A 22,431-nucleotide genomic window follows, 5' to 3' on the forward strand; every position below is an offset into this window, starting at 1 on the left:
CCCACCTCCCCCCCCGCAGATGCCGACAATTTAGGCCGCACAATTGCATTTGGAATTCACATGCAGTTTGATGCATCATCTGTTATGAGGGAACATCTCTCAGTTGCACCTAGAGGGGGGGCCGAGCAGGGGCGAGGGTCCATCAATCAAACTGAGCGACGCCGCTGAAGTTATCAGTCACTGCTTAGCGTCCCTGGTCTGGAGAGAGAGGGAGAGAGAGAGAGAGGGAGAGAGGGAGGGAGAGAGGGAGGGAGAGAACGGGACCTTTTGTTTATCAGCTGAGATTCAGCAGTCTGTTCAACAGCCTCACAGCAAGGGCAGCCAGTTGATAGTCCGATCCTCGCTCCTTCACAAACACAATCGTCACAGACCTCTTACAGTTGGATAAAAGCAGATAATTCATAGTTTAGTGTAATTATGGTGAGTTTGGAGGTTGGTGCATTTCTGTAATTTGCTGTAGAGGTAATTTTAAGACCTGGTTTAGGTGTAACTGATTGACGGGGATAGAGTTGTTGAGTTTGTTGCCCTAAAATGTTGATGAATGGCCCTGACTTGTCTGGAGACAACTTTCAAATCAATTTGTTTCTTCAGATTCAAATCAGATTTAAAGTTGTGACTTTAAAGCAGAAAAAGTCTTCACAAATAATATTATTGATAGAGCAGTTACTTAATCTCCTCCCTCGGTGTGAAGTGTCAGTCACCATTAAGGTCATTTTCTTCATTTTGTGTAATTTTAACTTCTCGGAAATTCCCTCAGAAACTCTGTGGTTTCATCGTCTGAAACTCAAACAGGATATTTGTAAACAACCTTGTAAATGAGTGATCTCCATCTAAAAGAATCTAAATCAGAATAAAGTCGTGCATTTCCTGGTTTTGACTCCTGCACACGTTTCCTGCCATTACCTTGTCGTAAAGTAAAGAGTGTTTGGATGGAGAGCGGCTCTATTCTTGGAGGAACAGGGGCAGGAATCGAACTCGGCGGCGTCACGTTTATCTGGCATTGACAGCTGTGCTGACTTAATGAAGGTTTGTAATTAACATGGATTTCCACTAATGTTTGGGGCTTTTGTCTCTTAAATAGAAAGTATTAGTGCCACGAGTTTGAAAGTGCGGGGCCGACTCAATTGACACCCACGGTTTCGGGACAATAGGTGAATAATTTGGCAATTTTCATTCTGAAATGGAAAAACGTTTTTTTTTATTGCTGAATGATTTTCTACTATATGAAAAATAAGAAGAATTCTGTTGCACTTCACCCAACCTCACCCCAGAAACCTTCACTTTGAATATATGTTCACATGCTGCAGGTTTTGCTGTAATCTTTTAATGTTTCCCTTTAAATTTTCCTAAGGTTGAATCGTTTTGCATATTGTGTATTATTCCCATCAGTCCCTATCTTGTCCTTTCTGCCTCAGTGTCCTTGTCAGATGTGAATTTCCTCCCTAATTTGAAAAATGTCTCCCGGCTGCAGATTGCCTCTGAATTGTGTACGTGTGGCGAGATTTTGTCACGCCCTCACAAATTCCTCTTCGCCAATTTCAATCACCTTTGCCCGTGATGACAGAGCTTGGTGTTCATATAAATAAAAATAAATACCCAACAACATCAAGCAGTGCTTCACGCACGCACGCACGCCCCAGCCCCACCCCCGCCAATCTGATTGTCTGATTTGAGATTAAATAGATTTTCTAATATAAAGAATAACTTCGTAAACGTGCACCCCCACCTCTGTTATATTGTGATATAAATATTTATATTCCGTGACTTGCACAGTGAGGTTAAAGCCGCGGTTCCACATAAGTCACAATACTATACTTAAACATGATTTCTCCTCGGCGGCCATATGCTCACACACCTGCTTCTATAGTGTTGCTACATCCAGCTCTTAATTGTCCGGCTGTTATGTACAAGTCAGACTCGGTGAAAATGTAAATACTACAATGCTCGTGTCCTTCAGCCGGATGAGGGGACGTGACGCCGGGTTGTGTTTTCCTCTCGGTTACACTCGTGTTTCCCAGGAGGACACGTCGCCGATGTGCACATCTTGGTCTTTGTCAGGATTTTTTTGCTTTTTTGAACGCAGCAACACTTAGCGGTTTGTCAGCTGGATTCATGAGCGCCGGGCAGCGTCTGTTTGGATTAATGGAAATATTGATGCTGAGGAGCAAAGAATCGTAAACATTTTTATATTATCGCTGCCAAAGAGGTTGTGTTTATCACCCCTGTCCGTTTGTTAGTTAGTTAGTTAGTTAGTTGGTTAGTTAGTTGGATTAAACCAAAACTATTGGACGGATTAGCATGAAACTTAGTTGAAGAATGGATCATTAGATTTTGGTGCAGATCCAGAGATTGTTTTGTCACTTTCTTGAACATTCTTGAGAAATAAGTTTATCTACATTTTCATTGTTTGCCCAGACAATAATTCATGGATTTTGATGGAATAAAAACACATTTACACATTAAGGGGGAACTGATTTCTGTGTGAGTGTGTGAAATTTGGTGCGGCTTAATTGAATTTTAGGGGACTGTTGGGCCTTGGCGGGGGTGTGCGCTCCACTGAGTGTCACTCTGGTTTAATGTTGTGTTCTCCACAAATGTTTTATGACAATTTTCTATAATTTACGAAAGTGGCTACCTGTTGTGTTCTCGTAAAGGCTCAAGATGAGACGTAGTACATCAGTGTAACCGCATTAAAAGTCAGAGGAAGAATTTGTTTGTTCTCTGCATCGACGACGTGGTGTCGTGTTTGTCCCGAAATCTTCGTCAGTATCTTTAACAACACGTGTTTTGATCAGATAAATTTGACATGTTTAAATTATTGATTGATCCTTATTAAAAAATAAGCATATTACCATGTTTTTTTTGTTCAAGGTTGCACAACAAATACAACCACGGCTCCTGACTCCACCTCCCTCGGTCCTCTGAGCTTTTCTCACAAACACAAACAACTCAGCATCAGATGTTTTTTTTGTCCTCAAAGGCAGTGATAGTAACATTTCTGCTGTAAACAGTTTTATTTTATATTTCCCACCGGTAATCTAATGAATGTTTAATTCAAGAATATCTGAGCAGTTCTTCGTCTCATCCCGAGTGAACGTTGCTATTCTTGTAACGTGACACAACCACAAACATACAGTATCACCTTCCCCAACTCGCTCTGCAACTGTCCGTACGCGAATTTGTTTCTCATTCCCCGTATTGATTTTTGTGTCCTTTGTCACAGGATTATGTTATTGCGGAACAACACTCTGAGAATTGTTAACTCCAGCCGAGCGGACGAGGGCAACTACGTGTGCCTGGCGGAGAATCAGTTCGGCTCGGCAGAGATGACGGCCATGCTGTGGGTAAAAGGTAAGTGATGCCCTGGGGGCCTTTATTTTCTGCCAAATTAGCACAAGTCGGCCACGAGTAAACAGTCCCCGATGTCGTTTTTTTCCTCCCACCTCTGCTCCTGTGCCAGGAAATTTATCGCGCTTGCTCAACCGTGAACCAAGGGCCCTCACATTCACGAATCATATTACAAGGACACACTTTAGCAGTGTAAAGGCTTCTGTCTCATCGGCCCCTGTTCAGACCGGGTATTAACTCCTGTCTCGAGTGATTCGATCATAAGTGGACAGCTCTAAGTACACGTGAAAACGCAGCCAGGATGCATTGAGGACGCATTTGAGATCCGATCACTCAGACCGAATTCAAGGGAGTGTGAATTCTTTCTGAACGTGACTGTGTCCTGGACCGACTTCTCATCTGACGTCCTCTGGCAGCTCCAGACGTTTACTGGAAGTTATCCTGCCAGGAACATGTGTGCGTGAGCCAACGTGAGATAATATTCCAGTAAAACCCTCAGCGAGCGATTGGGCGTGTTGATGACGTTTTTCCAACACGTGACGGACGTGACGCTGGAGGAAGAATCTCAGGATGAAACAGAGGAGCCATAAACTTAGAGAACTCCGGCAAAAATGTCAAATTTGAAGGACAGCGAGCTTCAAGAACATAATTTGGTCTTTGCGAAACAGAAATGATGGACAGTTGTATTTGCATATAGAGCGAGGAAGTGGTCACTGCAGAGACACATGGAGACGCATTCTAATGCCAGGTTTGAACTGACGCCTACTTGTGATCAGATTACACAAGATGTTTATGCCAGGTTTGAGCAGAGCCACAGATGCACCGTACACAGTCTAGTTCAGGGTATTTGGGACTTTCTCTCTGGCGAAGGTGAGTGTCACGAGAACCCAACCACAGGGTCCTGGTCGGGTTCTGGTGATGGCTCTGGCGGTGATGCCTCAGTTGAATGCAGCTGCGTCGGGTTAGCCTGAGGTGACAGTGCAGCAGCTTTGTGCTTCCAGAGGCCATGCGTGTGGAGCTTAGCCCGGTCAGGGTGGAGGTCACCGTGGGCGAGAGCGTGGTGCTGAGCTGCAAGGCGACTCACGACACCTCGCTGGACGTGGCCTTCCAGTGGCTCTTCAACCAGAGACCCATCAACTTCCAGCAGGACGGCGGCCACTTTGAATACATCCAAACCGTAAGAGCAAGAGTAAGAGCAAGTTTTTCATCTGTTGGTTTTCACGTATTTGTCTTTTTGCCCCAAACTTGCTGATATTGCGAATCAACCTCTCTGAGTTGAAATGATTGAGTTGTTTCCATTTGTTCTCTTTCTGTAGTTAATGTTTTCTACTAATTGCACCAAACACCCACGGATAAGAAGATAATTAGTTAGAATAAAGGTCAGAACTTTATTGAATCCCACAGTCGTATACTTTATATCAAAGAGTAGGTTTTTTATTTTTAATGGCCTTGAAAGGAAATAAAGGTCGAAACAAGGTCAACGATGATTTAGAATATGAAGTAGGAATGAATATAATGAATTAGAAGAATACTAATAATGTGAAACTTATCAAGGTGAATATATATAATTGCATTCGTAGACATATAACATGGTCTACGCTCATCTTTCTTATTTTTCATTAAATGATTAAATTATGGCATTGTAAAAACATCGTTATGAATCAATTCTCGACGACTGCACAGTCATTCCTGCTGAAACGCTCTGCTTGACTTAAAGGTTTGAAAATGTTGGAGGGAGTGAAGGTCCTCTGAGGAAGGAGTCATAGAAATGATCCAGACAAAAGTGAAAGATACACAAACCGGACAAAGCATTTACACCTTTTCTTCGCCTTTAACATCAAGGTCACATCGTCAACCGTCACCTTTAAACACGTTTTTATTGAAGAAGAACGAGTTTGACCTCCGTGTTTTCCTCGTTCCTTTGGTTTACTTGACTTTACTCAGAAAAATATCCAACATCTACTCTGCAGTGCGTAGAATGATGAGCGATAAACCGCACTAGCTGGTTTGTATGATCAACCGTTGGTTAGCTTCGTCCCCAGCATGCAATGAATGGGCCCCCGAGAAGGAACCACCTTTAGGATCCTTTGTTGCTCGGGAACAGAAGGACATAGTTATTATTTGTTTAACTGACTCTTTTTCAGGTTTAGATGCATTCAAATTTAAAAACAAACGAAGTTAATCGAACTCAAGCAGAGATTCAGATACTACTCCCATTCAATACATATTCCTGAAGAGCATTACCAGGCTGTAAGATTAATTGAGTTTTACATTTTAGATTTCCCCTCCCCTGACGAAAGAAAGAAATCGCCAGCGACGAGGACGACTTAGTTACGTCTCTATCTCTCTGGCAGTGGCTGTTAAACTCACATCTGCCTGGATGTGTCCTCTGCTACTGCCCGTGCTCTGGAGGGAAAGTATTTGCAGTGACATCCCTTTACAGGCAGCACAGATTCCTGGCTGATGCATGGTTTGTAATTTTAATCAGGTTTCGTACTAAACAGCTGCCTGTAGACCTTGAATTATTCCCAGTTTTGCCTCGGGCGTTTCTCATTTCAACGGAGAAAATACGGGCGGCTGAAGAATGTAGCAGCGAGCGAGCACCTGAATTAAACAGGAATCTCTCAAGCCACATGAGCCTCTACAGGATGTAGAGGAATCACACTCTCTCTTGCTAAGCACAGTTACACTTTGCTCGTCTAAATACCTAACTCCTTTTCCATGCTTTGCTTTGACAAATTGCAGCAGTCCTCCACGGTGGATCTGATGATCAGGAGCATATTGCTGAGGCACGCTGGGAAGTACGGGTGCCGGGCCCAGACCAGCGCTGACACGGTGTTTGCCGAGGCTGAGCTTCTTGTGCGAGGTGAGCTTGTTATCTGTCTGTCTGCAATGCAACATCTTTGCTGGAGGAGGTGACTCACTGCTGCCCCCCGAATTGAATCAGCTCCCTATAGCAGAATCCACATGTTTTATTTTTGAAGTTTTTACTCCAGGACGCTCTGAGGAAGGAGTTTTTGGGGGTGAAGAGGAATAATAACAACAAGCTGGACTCAGTCAGTGCACATATGGGATCCTAACTATTGTTGAAAGACGTATTTAAAGTCAGTGAATCTATTCTGTGGAGCAGTTACTGCGAATCAAGGAAATTAGCCACAAATGTGTTTTCAGTGCAGCAGGTCTGAGGAGTTGGCCAATTAGACATTAGAGACAATTTCCACACTATCGGAGCCCCTTTGATCATCTTGACTAATTTTTACGGTCACTGTGAATGAGGCCGGACAGACGGTCTGTCTGCATGAGCAAGTTCGATACGAGCTGCTGAGCAGATGAACTGTCTCGTGATCTGATTGTGTGGCAGCGTCTGAATGTGAAGGCTGATAATGTAACGAGTGGATCGTTATCGCAGCAGCGTGTCGTCAGCTTTAGATAGTTTGAGATAAGATGTTAGGTTCTATAAACCGAAACTTTAACATGAGTTTGCTTTTTCTGAACTGTCTGGTCAGGCAATAATTCAGTATTATCTTATTGTATATTTCATTTAGGAATACAGGTTGTTTCCTTTTTCTTTTTGTTTTGTTTATCTATCTATTTTCCATCATTTTATAATTATTAGTTTAAATTAAATGAATAATTAGAATTTTGTTTTCTCCTTTAATGTCAAATTGCCTCTTAGTTATTCCGTTAATATCGACCGCTCTTAATCAGCCACCTGATGAATTGATCGTGCTCCTGTGTATGAATGTATATCGTAAAAAAAGGAAATATTTCAGCCGTGTCATCCCTTCTCCACAGTCTCATATTCAATGATTGTCATTTGCACTTAGCTCAAATACAGCAGAGGGTTTATGCGTTGGTCACAAAGCGGGTGTTGTTCCCATGGTGACACAAAAGTCATCTTAACGCCCCGTGATGCAAATGCCCCCTTTCAGCGTAACCTTCTAACGGGCACTTTTTGGGGGACACAGTAGATTGGTTTTCATGGAGCGTACCAGCTGCCCACTTTTCATTTACAGCTGTTCCCCCCAGAGTCCTTAGACATTTGCTGTACTTGCAGATTACGTTTACTATTGAATAGCGCGGTAAACATATGTTCGACTGAATTAAAACATCGGAAGGTCTGCAGCACAGTCACGCTCAGCAGAACTGGCAAACTGCCGTCTGAATCCACCCCCCAAAAAAAGACAGCACCAGTTAGTATCCCTTTATCAGCAGGAAATCGTTGGCAGCAGAACCGTGTCCGACCCAAATCCTGGTTCAGTTTAGGATGAGGTGTTCCTTGTCGGCTGTTTGTTTGTTCAAAGATTACAACAGGGAATCGGTGTTGTCACCATATGCACACAAGTGCGCATCCTTTTTTAATGCTCGCGTGGCTGCATCCATCAGTGAGACATAGTGTGCGTGATGAAGACATCACAATATGGACGAGTTAAGGATGAATTCAAACAGTTTTCCTCCTTCGTTGCGTCATCCATCCACACACCTGTAATTCCTTGTTTGTGTCACCTCTCGTTTTTCCCTCAGGTCCTCCCGGACCCCCCGGAGTGGTGATCGTGGAGGAGATCACCGACACCACAGCCACCCTGTCCTGGACCCGTGGCCTCGACAACCACAGCCCCATCAGCACCTATAATTTACAGGCCCGCAGCCCATTTTCATTAGGCTGGCAAACTGTCAAAACAGGTAATCAATAAGGAGAAAATTGCAGCCCCTCGATCTGGAAGGTGAAGGTGGGGCCACATAAAGGCTTCAATCCGGCCCACAGTCATGTACAGAGACTGGGAATCAGAGCGAGGCTGCTGTTTTCAACACACGTGATTAAACATTCTCGATGTGGCAATTTACTTCTATATATTATCGCCCTCAGTCTTTTAAATCCCATCCGGAAAGTAACGGATCAGGCTTGTTTCAATCTGGACAAAAAACTCTCAGACGCCGAAGTTAAAATGCAAGTTCTCCGTCCCCCGTTTTACATCTGAACTATTGTTCGGAGGAGCTTATAGCAGAAAGTAATTTAAGCCCATTTCAAATGTCATTGGTTTTAATTTTATTCCGTTTCGTATCGGTTAGTGTGAAATTAACCTTTCAGGTGTGAATTACGACACTTATCCTTGTCCATTTGGCATAAATGCACTTTCTCCTCCCTTTCGGTACCTTGACAGTAAAAACCATCAGTTAGCATTAAGGGATGAAGGCTCGCTAAGCGTTGTGCATAATCCATCTTAATACGCCGTTTGGTAATAAAAGCAGAGTTGAAGGTGTGATAACGATTCATCCCCACTGATTTATAAATCATACTTTGTGTACATTCCTCTCGCATCATGTCTCCTCAACCGCGCTTAATTTCGACAAAGCACAATTAGGCCTGTGTGATGTATTGTCGGTGTTGAACTTGTTAAGATTAGCATAACGCAGATAGCGCTTTTAGCTCCCACTCCCTGCAAACACGGTTATCAGCCGCTGTTTGAATAGCAGCTTGCTTGACTGAGTGGTCTCATTGTGAGCTGCGTCGGATGATAAGGGACGTGAGCTCTGCCGCTTCGCCCCAACGCTGCTTTAGTTAGCATAGAGAGAGACCTCTGGTTCATTTGTGACATGGATATGCTTTCAGTCAATGTTTGTCTGCTGCTGCCGAGTCAATATTGACAAAAGCTTGATCACGGGCGTCCCTGGAGAAATTAGATTAGTTGGGTAACCTGCTTGTAACGTGGTTGAAAACACATTCATGAACTGGAGTTTTTCTTTTGTAGTTTGTAGTCACTCGGCTCTGAAATCAGCTTTCCCTTCTATGTGACGCGTTAGACGTCCAGATGTGCTCTGAAGCTGCCAGTGAGTCGTTGTTCAGGCGTCAAAACATCATCTGCCAGGTTTCAGGAAAACACTATCGTCACCAGCTCTTTTAGGAATATGCCAAATAACAGAGAATCGGGAGGGAAGGTGTTTAACTGCTGAGTCCAAACCAACAAAGACTGTGTTATTTTTATTTTTTGGCTCCGTATTCAACCACATTGGATTTTAAAACGAAACAAAAGACGAGGTTGAAGTGTCGACTCTCAGCTTTTACACGCAGGTATAAACCTTAGACTGTGTTTGAAGATGGACGACAGGACCAATAGTGAAGCCAAATGTGGCCCGATTGCCCCCTGGTGGCTGGCTGCAGTATAGGTCATTAACCCTGCCTCCTCCATGTTAGCAGATGGGAACCAAACGTTATGTTTAAAAAGGAGAGGAGATTTGTTTTTTGTTTTTTCTTTGGCTCATTTCTGGATAGTGGGAGGAAGTGGAGATGCACAGTCCATCTTTATTTACAACCTATCGTATAAACAGTGCAGGAATTATTCCTCAATTTCAGGGGACACTGCCTTCAAGTGATCATATAATGTCATCGTGGTTAATCATATGAAATACTTTGTTGGTGAAGATGGCCTCCGGGCTACAGCCCACAGATATGCACAGAAAGGTTGGAGCTGCAGCTATACAGTCCTCTTGTTGGCTTCCTTCAATGAAACACCTGCTGTTGCCTGATTGAGATCAGGTGACTGCCATAAAGAAAACTCCCTGTTCGCCTTTTCACCACGTTCAGCATCATTTTCCTGCCTGATTGTCCTTCAGGGGGACTTTACGTTTAAAGCTCTGTGATTCTTACACTGTTCAGCACTCGATGCGGATGAGAACGCTGTCAAACACCCTTAAAGTTGAAGAAAAGTGCAGCTGTTGTAATGTGGCACTTGTCCCGAATAAATAAATACACAAGCAAACACTCTTGTGTGCAGACCCAGACCCTGTGACCGGGAACATGGAGTCGGCCATCGCTGTGGAGCTCAACCCCTGGGTGGAGTACGAGTTCCGGGTGGTGGCGAGCAACGCGATTGGGACCGGAGATCCCAGTGCGCCTTCGAGGGGAGTGAGGACTAAAGAAGCAGGTAAATCCTGTGTGGGCCATCAGTGCCAGATATATACGCTGCAATCATGTATTGTGCCCCCCCACCCGGCACTTCACAAGCACGTCATGTTCCCCTCGTCAATGAGCTCAGTTTTAATTGGGTGAGACGTTAAAAATCAATAAGATGCTTACATGAATTTCAAGAAGTTTAGTGTTTCTGTTAATGCAGCCGCTCCTTTAACGCCCCGAGGCAGAGACACAGCAGAATCAACCATTTAAAGCGACTAAGAATTCACCGACACAGCCTGGATCTGCTGCTGCTGCTTGTTTCTCTCCTCTAATATGTAATAATTACAAAGGTCGGCCGGTCAATCAGAAGTATTTTATATGTTTAATCTCCTTCATCATAATTAACAGACTAATTACTGTATCTCCACACGGCCGCGGTAATCCGTCCTAGAATTTACAGCAATGATCCACACGCCAGACAAAGGGTGTAAAATTCGAAACCACGAAAAAACTGCACAATAACCACGTTCCTTTTGTTTTATGGTTCTGTTAAATGTCTGTTTACACACGCGACGCATTGTATAATCTTCATGATACACATTCCAATCATCAATGAAATGTAGGTCAAACGATCGAGGCCTGTAAACAGTGTTAAAGGAACATTTAGTGGGTGAGAGAGTTTGCAGTGTTAACCTTTTTTTTCCTCTTCCACACAGTCCCATCAGTGGCACCAGCGAATGTTAGTGGTGGAAATGGCCGCAGGCATGAACTGGTGATCTCATGGGAGGTAGGTCCTTCGCCAAAGTCTCTCTGTAGTACGAGCATGACAGAAAAAACACACAAATGTCACGGTGGTGTTTGTGCAAACTGCAATTTTTCTTTCGTTGAATAAACAGCGGTTAATGGAAGCTTTTCATTTCGTCTCCTCTCACTTAAACGTCATCTGTGCAGCTTCTTGTCGTATCGAGGAATGTCAACGACTTGACATTCAAACCGTGAAGTGTTTTCAAAACTCCAGAGAGCCTCTTATTTTCACATAATTATGATATCTTCACTACGTATGAGAGAGAGGCCTTGAAATCCGAGGTGCTTTCTAATAGAGGCTGATAAAAAACCTGGAATTCAAAATTAAATCTTTTAACTATTATTCAACCAAAGTTCCCTGTATAATTTGAATGTGATTAATTTCTGAATATGTTATAATTCCAAACAGTCATGTTTAAAACAGACTTAGTCTCAAATACATGATGTGTCGTATGAGCATCTATTCGCCTCAAGTGTGGCAGATGAACTATTCCCATCATCACACCAGACCCACTCAATCAACAGCATTAGAATGAATAAAATGAAATACTGTTTGAAGTTTAATATTATTTCAAGTGATTCAATTATATGAGCCATTCTAGGTGACTATAAGAGTAGATGTTTTTTTTTTTAATGCTGTTAATGTTTCCTGTAGAGTTCAAACAGTGTGATTTCAGCCCTTTGAGACAAATTATAATTTGTGAATATGCGCTTTACAAATAGGAAATTGATTAATTGATTGATTGATGATCTAAACTAAACATTTATATGTAAAAACTAAAAACACGTTCACTATTAAAAAACTTTGAACACACAGGCTCTGCAGCAGTGGACTCCATCATGACGACGATGGTCCAGCAGTGGGTCTTTATTTGCTGAGGCTTAATAACTGATTATCACAAAATATTTGCCTGATGAAGTAAATAAACAACAAAATAAATATAAATGTTGATTTTGACGAGTTTATTCTTATTAAATTCACTTTATAAGCCAGTTCCTCTAAACCTTTCTGCTTGTGACCCTCTGGAACAAAGCCCTGCCTGCAGTACTGAAATCACCAGGGATTAAAGCATTGAATGATTCATTTACACAATAAAATATGGAAACAAACTTATTGGGCATAAAAAAAATTAAATGTGACAATTCATTTGTAGTGAGGGGAAAATGTATCATCCCCCCCCCGCTGCTCAGAACATTCTTGCAGCTTGATCCAGGAGCGACAACAAGCAACGTTCCCCTTTAAACATCTGTACTGAAACCACAGCTTCACCATGTTCCTACAGGATTTCATCTGTCACTAAATAATAAATCCTGTATAACTTAATAATCATGTAGCGGTTGCTGTTGCATGTGGCATTCATTAAATAGCGTCACTTTTTCCTGCCTGGGAATTCTTGTCAGACATTATTAAGGGGGATAAAACACGGTTGATGGACGACGCTCGTCCTCGTGGTTCCTGAGCTTGAGGAAAAAACTAGCGCTCTGATGATTTTCTGATTCAGGTGATTGACTGTGTTAGTTTACAGTCAGTTGCCATGGGGGGGTTCTGTAGTTTCACTCAGTGTGTGCTGGGGACCTGCGTTTTCTTTCCCTTCCTATTCCCTGAACCATCAAAGTGGGATCTAATTAAAACATAGAGGAGTCGTTTGAGCAGCTCGGGTGAGAAAATGACGAGAGGAGTCGGGAGATGTTCTTAAAATGGGAGAAGAAAGATGTTTGGTGGGATTTTCAGCAGGATTTAAATAACCCAGATGAGGAGGTCGACTTCTGTGGCAGAGGTATTTCCGTGGTGAATTTAGTTTTGGTTAAATTGGATGCTTTATTTTTATCAAGTAGAAAAAGAGCTGAAGCTTAAATTCCAGCAGAAACGTTATTGATCGTATTAGTCTGAAAAAATTAAGATTAATGGAGACGCTTGTTTCCAGTCTTTCTTTCCTCTCGTGCGTTATATAGGTTGCTTGTGAATGTAAAAGCAAAGTAAAGAAGCCCAAAGTTCATGGTGCTCCTCTCCCCCACAGAAAACACTCCTCCTGAAACCTCTCATCACTAGTCCAACATATACTTTTTACAAAAAAATATACATTTGCATAATGCACGGCTGGCGGCTAGTCTGGCACGCTCCCTTGCAAAGCCAGGTAGAGTGAGAGCGGAGGCCAACATTTCATACACGCGCTCGAGCTGCAGCCAAGGACGGCATAAGGAAAGGGATGTTTTCTGAACATTACAGGATTGTGGAACCTTTTCAAGTAACAACCCAAATTTTAATTAGGAGCCTGAATATGTCTCGTTTAAGATTTTAACGAAAGACAAATGAATTCACACAGAGTTTAGGTAAGACAAGTTCCAAATGAAGTCTTAAAAGGTTCAGTGTGTAAGCTGCAACATGCAACTTCACCCCTAGATGTCACTAAATTCTACACACTGCACCTTTAAACTTGCGACATTATAAATGCTTGTATTTAGCGTAGTGAGCTGTTTGAGATTTAAGCTTAAAGGTCGCTTGAGTCAACGTCCCCTGGAAAAGCTTAACGTGCTGCTTAAGGATTTTTCTGAAAACCATGTCCGCACTAATGTACAATATCCAGTTTTTTAAAAAAGACAGCTCACACTCAGTTTTTTAATACTGTGGAAGTCGTAGGAGACGAGACGCCCAGCACCACAGCTGCAGAGACAAAGATAAAATAACACAGGTGAGGATGCACTCAGCTCCCAGGGAACCGTGACCCCTGTGATAGAAAAACGCGACGCACATTCTATCCAGTGGAATAACACAGAGGTGCGGTCTCGGTCTGTGGAAGAGAGGGTCTGTGAGGCGTGAGAGGGCTCAGGTGAGCACCCATCATTAGGGCAGGGTGACCTTTTTCCATTTCAGACAGCAGAGAGGGTATAGACCCATCTGCTGCAGCATTCCACCGGATTTTCTCGGACTGGGGTTTTTACTGAATCTTAACTCCTCGCTGGAGGATTTGATCAGGTGGAGCCGGCTTCAGCTGTTCGAGGAAGGAACAAACCAGATGAGGCGCTGAATTGATTTGCCCTCAATTCGGCGCCTCTTGGTTAACTATGACCCGGAAGACTGAGAATCTCCACAGACAGATTAGAGAGTGTTCACTGGGGCAAGAGTGGTTTTCCACCAGAGCAGAGGTTGAAGTGCTCATTGTAAAAAGGAAGCAACTGCATTCAGTGGGATAAGGAAAATTAAACTGGTCCCAAATGGATTTAAGTCACAACAGCAATAAATAATTCAATATGAGTTGTTTATAACAAACAGTACGGTGGAAATGCAACTTAAGGAAACACACGTATAAAAAGGCACAAAACATATTCATCAATCTGACAACGGATTCGCCGACAAATGGAAAACGTGCTGCGAATGTTTACAACACAGCACAAGTGTTTCCAGGAGACACTAAATAGTGATGATGGTTGAGACACGCTTGCTGTGGGACTCGTGAAGTTATCAGCAGAAGTTGATTTCTCAGTCTTAGTGGAAAATTACTTAAATGCTTATTTTAACATTGGGATTGTTAGCATCTTGTTGTATTATTAGTCTCTAAATACACTTAATCAATTGAGAAACAGGTTGACGTCATATCGGCCACAGTAAAGACGATACATGTTGATAAGAAAAACACAACGTTAGCATTTACTTGAGTGTGTTTCTATCAGATTACTTGAATTAGCGAGTCCCAGCCGCCTTTACGCTTTTTAGTGTCCCATAATAATTTCGTCTGTTTTCTTTATCTGCATGTTTCCTTATGTTGTTGAACTCTCAGGGCCAAACGTGAAATATAACCTGCTCAAGTAGAACTAAGACAAAACTCACATTTATATGTAACAGTTCTAAAGCAGAAATAATTGACCCTTAGATTTTATTACATCTCAGGATCTCCTCATTGGCTCTCCTTATTTTGAGTTATGGAGCATATGTGCACGTGTTGTTGACTGTGGGCACGAACGTCTCCTTTATCAGTAACAGTAGCAGGACCTCAAGATCGTAGCTCAATGCATTTAAAACAGGTTCATGTTTTACTGTGTTGGAAATGTACCTAACCATCCAGGGTGTCAGAGTTTGAGGGCACAACTTGGTCACAATTAAAGAATTTGCTGACACAGCTCAAAGTAGGCCAGCGACACCGTATATTACCAGGAGCCGCAGCAGCCGGCCAAGTGATTAAGATGTAGTGAATTTAAAATTTGGTCCCACGAGAGACCAACAACGATGATTAACCTTGAGTCGCGGAGTCGTTCCTAATAAATCCAGGGGATGTTTATGAATATCCGTTTGTACCCTCGGTCTTGACAATGATTGTACAAAATGTAATAAATCTCTCGCTAAGTAAAGAGGATATTAGTGTGAATCGTTTCCAAGTGGACAGCTTGGCTCGCGGCCAGGTTCAGGGGTGCAGCATGTTCAGAATTACTATGAGCAAAGCCCCGAGAATTTGCAATTGAGATCGGTGGAAGGATATATTAACAGGGGAGCGGTGAACAGATGTGCAAGCAACTGACAGTTATTCTTGTAGTTATTAAGTATGGGAGCCCAACTGCCACTGGGAAGATAACCTTCACACGAGCAGAAGTGCACCTCGGTGGCACATTATGGAGGATAATGTCCATTCCAGATGGGATGGCGTTTGGTGGTGGACCGTTTCCTATTTATAACTCAAGAGTGTCACGAAGCGTGCCGAGAATGACACAGTGCACGACCTCCTTGTAAATAAATGCAGGACCCCAATGTTGGGGAACAATAACAGGGGGGTCTCTGTATTCCAGTTACACAAAGTAGCCACTGGAGCTAAGTTTGATATAAAACCGCCGAAATAGAGTCAATTTGAATGATGGCCTCCACCAAAGAGGTGATGTTTTCATTGCTGTTCGTGGATTGCACAAAAACTACTACTACTGATTTTATTGAAACTTGGTGCAGATAGGATAAGATAGGACGAGGGACGTTCTCTAAGTGCCCTTCAAGTAACATGTCTGCTTGTTTTTCAAGCCTTGAACGGTCGGGCTCCTTCCTGTATCTGTGGCCCCGTACACATCTGGTATTAACATGTGGTTTATTTGCGATCCGATCCGTGCGTACAGGTGTGAACGCACTCAGAACACCGAACACATCTGGAAACTCAGATTGGGTGAAAACTGCATAATTTAGTCTTAACACATCTGGCGTACGTGTTAATTTGGATGTAGATGGGAGAAGTGATCACACGTGGTCACAGGAGACACACTCAGGACACGTTTTAACATCACGTGGGAACACACGTACTTAACGCTGGCCACTTGTGATCGGATCTCTCAGGACAGATGTTAATAGCAGGTGTGCACGGGGCCTGTATGTAAAACCACCTGAGATCCTCCAGCAGGGCCCCACTAACCGTGGCCCTTAGCTGTGTCTTCCGAAGACTCACCTTTAATGTATGGTCTATTCTTAATTACTGGTATGGTTGAAAGTTTAATGTATATGTAGTATTTTATCTTGTCATATTTTATGTTTTGGATTCGATTACTTGCATTTTGTTCATTTTTTTATTGTAAAGCACTTTGTAACTTGGTTTTAAATGGTACAATTATAGTTATTGTTACAATTATAAGTTTATCACTCAGAATTGTTGATGGAATTCATGAATTTGCAGCTTTAGTGATACAAACCTCCATCGTTGGAACAATCAAAGTCTTTTACATAAATCAAATTGTGCCTGTTTACAGAGGAAATACACAAATATAACAAATGAACGACTATTTAATAGAATAAAAGCAAAAGTATAATATAAAGTTCTTCATTCAAATATAAGTAAGTCGAGGTAATGAGGATGCAAAGAGGATACAATAGCAGTAAAGTGACTGGCATAGATAAGTATGGTAAATAATAATAATAATAATAATAATAATAATATTATACTATAATGGTGTTTTAAGGTGGTATGATGAATATGAATGTGAAAGAGCCTCAACACAAGACTGAGTGTAAACATTACTCAGTCTGCTCTGGTTTTATTCACTTCACTGAAGTTCAGGCTTTACCTGAAGAATTAAAGTACTTCTTAATGCCTCCTCTGAGACCATTGTATGGAACAGGGAGTAGTCACCCATCAATAAGTGTGTCAGGATCACTGGGCACCGCTGTGATGTTCTATTTAGATGCAGTGTCCTCCTTTTGCTACTTGGCATTTTAAGTCGTTTTAGTTCTGCCCTATTTCTTCTCCTTTCTGCTAAGTGCTTTTGGAGATAAATCAGGAGTCCGTCGGTGATCAATGCAGATGGATATTAAAGGAGACGGCGCAGGAATGTTCACCCTTTTTTGGCAGTCGAGGCGTTTGAGCGCGCGGCAGTTCCGCCTCTCCAATCGCCTGTGAATAGTTGTCACAGCTCGGACGGCCACGGTGGGCAGGGTTATTAAGCAGGATGAATGACTCGACAGTCGCCGCAGCTTCATTCAGCCGTCTCATTAGATGGCTGACACTCAGACACACCGCTTTTTTTCTCGGGGAGCCATTGGGAGGACCATTAGCGATGCCCCCACCGTCACCGTCGCTGAGCTCAGCGGGCCCCAGCCATTTCATCCACGAGATTCACCTCAGTCAGAACAGCCGTCACAGTCTCCCCACTTATCTGGGACGATCTCGACGCCCAAACCCACAAGTGCTTCTACATTTAACAAGTTAATTTGTTCATGCTGTTTTTTTAAAAAGACCCATATTCCTTGGCACTCCTTTAAAAGCATTTCCTGCTCTGATAATAACTTTGATGGTGGCTAATTAATTTCCACTTATCATCTCTGTAATTAGGGAGTCGTGCTGATTGGTCGTTGTTGAGTGAAACGTGAACTACACCTCCGCCGCTGCCTCTGCAGACTGGATGGCATAATTTGGGGCGATGCCTTCAGGGGACGATATTCCCTCCAAGCCCGTATGCAAATCAGCACATTAGAGGGCGAGCCGCAGCCCTGTTGCCAAAAACAGGTGTACAGGTGTTTGCCATTTATTAAATTTTGCCAAAGATTGAATCCCTGCAGCCCTTATTTTAATTAGATTCCAGCCCACTTAATAAGTTGGCATTTGATTTGATTAAGCGCAGAGCAGCTGTGGAAGGCAGCTCCCCAGTTTCCCCACTTCAGGAAGGACCACGGATTAACACCGCACCCGTCACACACAGATGCCGGGTCCCAAGAATCCTCCCGTCAGACATGGGAAGATAAATAGCAACATAATGGGCACGACTGAGCCAGATATTATTTGTTTCCATTACTCAGGAGTGACGGCATCTTTATCAACACCGGCTGACAGATACAGTAAATGAGTAGGAAATTGAAAATGGGTTATATGGGGCTATACCACAGAGGAAAAAACCTAACCCTGCTTTTTGGTTTCTCTTCAATGAAAACCTTGTTTGAGGTGAATACGCTGCTCAAATGGAAGAAAGAATTCACCTTCAGTGACAGAGCCAGGTTTGCACTTACGCTCGGTGAGAGACACGCTCGAGTGATTGCTCTGCTCCTTCTGATTCTTCCAGCCTGTGTCTGAGGAGTTCCAAAACGGCGAGGGCTTCGGGTACATCGTTGCTTTTCGCGCCAACGGGACCCGAGGCTGGAAGGAGAAGATGGTGACTTCAGCCGACTCGACGACGTACAAGTACCGAGACGAGACCTTCCCCCCACTCACCCCGTTCGAGGTGAAGGTCGGCGTGTACAACAACAAGGGAGACGGGCCGTTCAGTAAAGTTGTTGTCATCCACTCTGCTGAGGGGGGTGAGTGGATATTTGTGATTGTGTGGATTTAAAAAAAAGAGCAAAAGGGAAGTTACAGGTTTTTAGCGTTTAATGATCGTCACCGTTTTGTCTTGTTTCACAGAACCGAGGGAAGCACCAACCGATGTGAAGGCTCACAGCTTTTCTTCATCGGAAATCAGGGTCACCTGGAAACCTCCCAACCCCGGCCCCGGGAGACCGAGAGGATACGAGGTTTGTGTACATTCTTTGCTCGGGGCTTGTGTTTGCGTGCGACACGTGCACATCTACATACAGCGTGTGACATTTTGCATGCAGCGTGCATACCTTTGTGCACGTTTTTGAAGTCAACGTCGTCACTTTCTGTTTAAAGGTCAGCTACTGGAAAGACATGGAGCAGGAAGAGTCGGGAAAGAAACAGAAAACCGTGAAAAACGAAACATCCATGGTGCTGACGCGACTGGACGGCAACAGTGTGTATCTCATCATCGTGAAAGGGTTCAACAGCATCGGCCAGGGTCCTGCGAGCGCTGCCGTCACGGCCAAAACCAGGAAGGCCCGTGAGTGCTGACTCTAATCGTGTTCTGCTATATATAGCACAGAGGCTCCCTGATAAGATGGCTTCGAAATATCCCTGTAGAAAAAAGTGTGGCGGTTGACCTCATTGGTCCAAAAAAACGCTGTTTTGAATTCTCTCCTCAGCTCCGGCTCAACCTCCTGCCAACCTCATGTGGATTCAGGAGGGCAACAACGTGTCTTTGAGCTGGGACCCGGTGAAGGCCAACGACAATGAATCGGATGTCATCGGTTACATGGTAATGAGCCATTTCCAAAGTCACGTCTGCTCAGTTTGAAAAAAACATTCGTGAAACTAAACGGTGGTGGTGGAGTGGGAACCTTTTTTTTTTTTATAAATGTAAATTCCTATCGCAAAGTTTTCTTGTCCTTGTCAGAAATATAGAACCACAGGCGTCTCCTGAATAAATTAGTATGTCCCAGTATCTGTTTTTATTTTTATTTTCCCGTTTGTTGTTTTTCTGTCAAGTTGATATGATGAGTTGACAGAGGGATCAGAGGTACAAACCTTAGACTGTAAATAAAGATGGACAACAGGTCTCTACTTCCTCTCACTGTACAAAAATGAAGCCAGAATATCCTGGATTCGGGTGCCGCTGGTTGTTTGGAGTCTGCCCCCTGGTGATCGTAAGGTGGAGCTGCTCAACTGTCCCCGTTTTAATAGCATTAAATAACTAATTAAAGTCCAACTTACTGGACCTAGATCTACCTGAAATGGGAGCAACCATCTTTATTTAATGTGCATCTTGACTTTTTAGTATGGTCCATGTCCCATCTGCTGACATGGAGGAGGCAGGGTTTATGACCTATACTGCAGACAGCCACCAGGGGGGCGATCCAGATGATGTAGCTGTCATGTCGTCCATGTTTATACACAGTCTGTGGTGCAAACTGCTTGTTGGATTGGTATAAGGCTGAGCTTAATTAACAATGTAATTAATGATGTAATGCTTTATACCAAAATACATCATCATTTATTAATAATTGATGATGATAATAATTCAATATTTAAACATTTTGGAAACAGAAACATCTCATCACCCCAAATGTCACTTCTTTATAACTTTAAACTGAACCAAGCTCGTGTTTAATGATGTGTCTCCACCATCTGAACTGTTTACACAGTGTACACCTGAAGTGACTCTGTGCTTGGGTCCTGCAGGTGTTGCTCAAGCAGGAGGGCAGAGGTCACAACCAGGTGACCCGAACCATCAACCCGTCCACCATGCTCTCACTGCCAGAGGGAGGCACCTATATCATGGAGGTGCGTGCCCTCAGCGAAGGAGGAGAGGGAGCCGTCAGCTCCCAGGTTCGAGTCGTCACCTCCTCCGGTAAGCTTAATAGTATTTGTTACCTCCCCCCCCCATCTCTCTCCCGGCTGCGCTCTCCTTTACATGACCACTGAAATCCAATCTCCGTGCTCAGGCTGTTTTCTCTTTGTAGAGATCTTATGTTCTGCCCTTAATTGAGTCACCGCAGCTGTTGAGCGAGCCAAGTTTTCCTTGGCTAATACTGTTTTAATTACCTCACCCACACAAGCCTTCCTACTCCGGCACAGCCAATTAACTCCTAGGCAACAGGGCGAGCGGGAAGTTCACCGCTCAATGTGCAACACGACCAAACTCCTCAGGGCGACGGGTTGTTGTTGTCCTCCTCCTCCTCCTCCTCCTCCTCGTCCTCATTGTCCTTCACCGCCCCCTTGTTTCTTCATCGCAAGAAAGAAAAAGGAAACTTATTCATGGCTCCAAACTCCCTGTGTGTCAATGTAGTTATTCAGCATTAAAAATAACATTTTTGCATCTTTTGTTTTCTCTGGTTTTGACTTGTTCTCTCTCTCGCTCCTCTCAGGTGTTCGAGCAAAAAGCAACCAGTGCTCGGTGCACTGTCTGCCTCGGAGCCTAGCATGGACAGCACTGCTCCTGGTTCTTCTGGTGCCTTCAGCGTCCTGGTGAGGCCACTGCGCCCCGTCCTCATCTCCACGGAGGGAGCCACCGGTCTTCGCTCCCTCATTCCCCTCTGACTGCCTGCTTGCTTTGGCCTTTCCCATCTCAAAGGGCCCGAGGCCTGCCGAAGGGGGTCGAGTCTGCCAGTTGACGTTCAGCTCTTCCGAGTTCATCCCCCCTTTTTGTTTTAGTTCCCTTTTGTTTCTTTCCAGGGCCCCGGAACGTTTTGGATTTGCTTTGTTGTCATCGACATCGACGGTAGTGTTGTACTGTAGTGTACATTGTGCGGAAAAAAGATTTGTTTAGTCATTTACTTTTTTTAACATCATGTGTTCCTCGCATTGACTGGCATCAAACCACTTCCAGACGGCTCCTGCAGCTCTGGGGCTCCACAGAGCGTGAACAGTTCCTGGAAAGCTGCTGTGGTAGTAATACAGGGATCAGCCGGCCTGTTTCTTCTCATTACTTATCTGCATCAATTTACCCCTTGGCTGCCTAACAAGCAACGAAGCAGAAGCTCAGTAGAGATAAGTGCATTGTTTTCTTATTCACACATTGAGGAGGGGGAAGAAAAAGTTTTTATGGAACCAAGAATCTTACTATTTCCAGACTTGCTTTTTGTACATTGTGTTACCTTTAGAGAAGAAGAACCAGTGGTGTGTGTCCGCTATGTCAAACTCTGTGTTTTGGTAGCGATGCTCGGTGATACAGTTAGTTGACTGTTGGATGTATGGAGGCGTGCGACAGGTTCTGACTCACCTGTCGCGCCCCGAACACGAATAGACAAAGACAAACTCTGTACGGACTCTTGGTGTCAGTACGAATAAATGTGATGTATATTTTTAAATACTTGGTGTTTGTAATTTCTAGCGCTTTAGATATTGATGACGACGCACAAGGGTTACAGACGATTATTGTTCTGATCAGTTGGTTTTTTCAAATTTGGTCTTTTATTGGTTTTTCTAACAAGTAGTAAGAAAGAAAAAAAGGAATGAAAAACAGAAGCAGGAGAATTTTCCACATTTAAGCGAATGTCATAATGGTAAAAAAAATTATAATTGTGTCTATACAATGTTAGAAAACAAAGAAAATTGCCCGTCATAGTTTCCCAAAGCTTCAAATTGCCTGGTTTGTCTGGC

The 22,431-nt window shown here is 43.4% G+C and overlaps 1 protein-coding gene across 2 annotated transcripts in view; it reads left to right on the forward strand.

The window, feature by feature from the left end:
• Positions 1-22,139, forward strand: part of cntn5 (contactin 5) — a 103,737-nt gene extending 81,598 nt beyond the window's left edge. Inside the window, exons 13-24 of one of the 2 annotated variants that reach the window (XM_035155474.2) lie at positions 3,224-3,351; positions 4,350-4,537; positions 6,094-6,214; positions 7,873-8,031; positions 10,122-10,271; positions 10,957-11,027; positions 18,560-18,794; positions 18,898-19,007; positions 19,147-19,333; positions 19,476-19,588; positions 20,512-20,680; positions 21,198-22,139. In XM_035155474.2, coding sequence (XP_035011365.1) covers positions 3,224-3,351; positions 4,350-4,537; positions 6,094-6,214; positions 7,873-8,031; positions 10,122-10,271; positions 10,957-11,027; positions 18,560-18,794; positions 18,898-19,007; positions 19,147-19,333; positions 19,476-19,588; positions 20,512-20,680; positions 21,198-21,301 — 1,735 coding nt within the window. In that variant the 3' untranslated portion in view covers positions 21,302-22,139. The remainder of the gene's footprint in view (positions 1-3,223; positions 3,352-4,349; positions 4,538-6,093; positions 6,215-7,872; positions 8,032-10,121; positions 10,272-10,956; positions 11,028-18,559; positions 18,795-18,897; positions 19,008-19,146; positions 19,334-19,475; positions 19,589-20,511; positions 20,681-21,197) is intronic. The other variant, XM_035155475.2, reaches the window with a different exon arrangement.
• Positions 22,140-22,431: the final 292 nt, after the last annotated feature.

The sequence above is a fragment of the Hippoglossus stenolepis genome, chromosome 4 (genome assembly GCF_022539355.2).
Source record: "Hippoglossus stenolepis isolate QCI-W04-F060 chromosome 4, HSTE1.2, whole genome shotgun sequence".
Lineage (NCBI taxonomy): Eukaryota > Metazoa > Chordata > Actinopteri > Pleuronectiformes > Pleuronectidae > Hippoglossus > Hippoglossus stenolepis.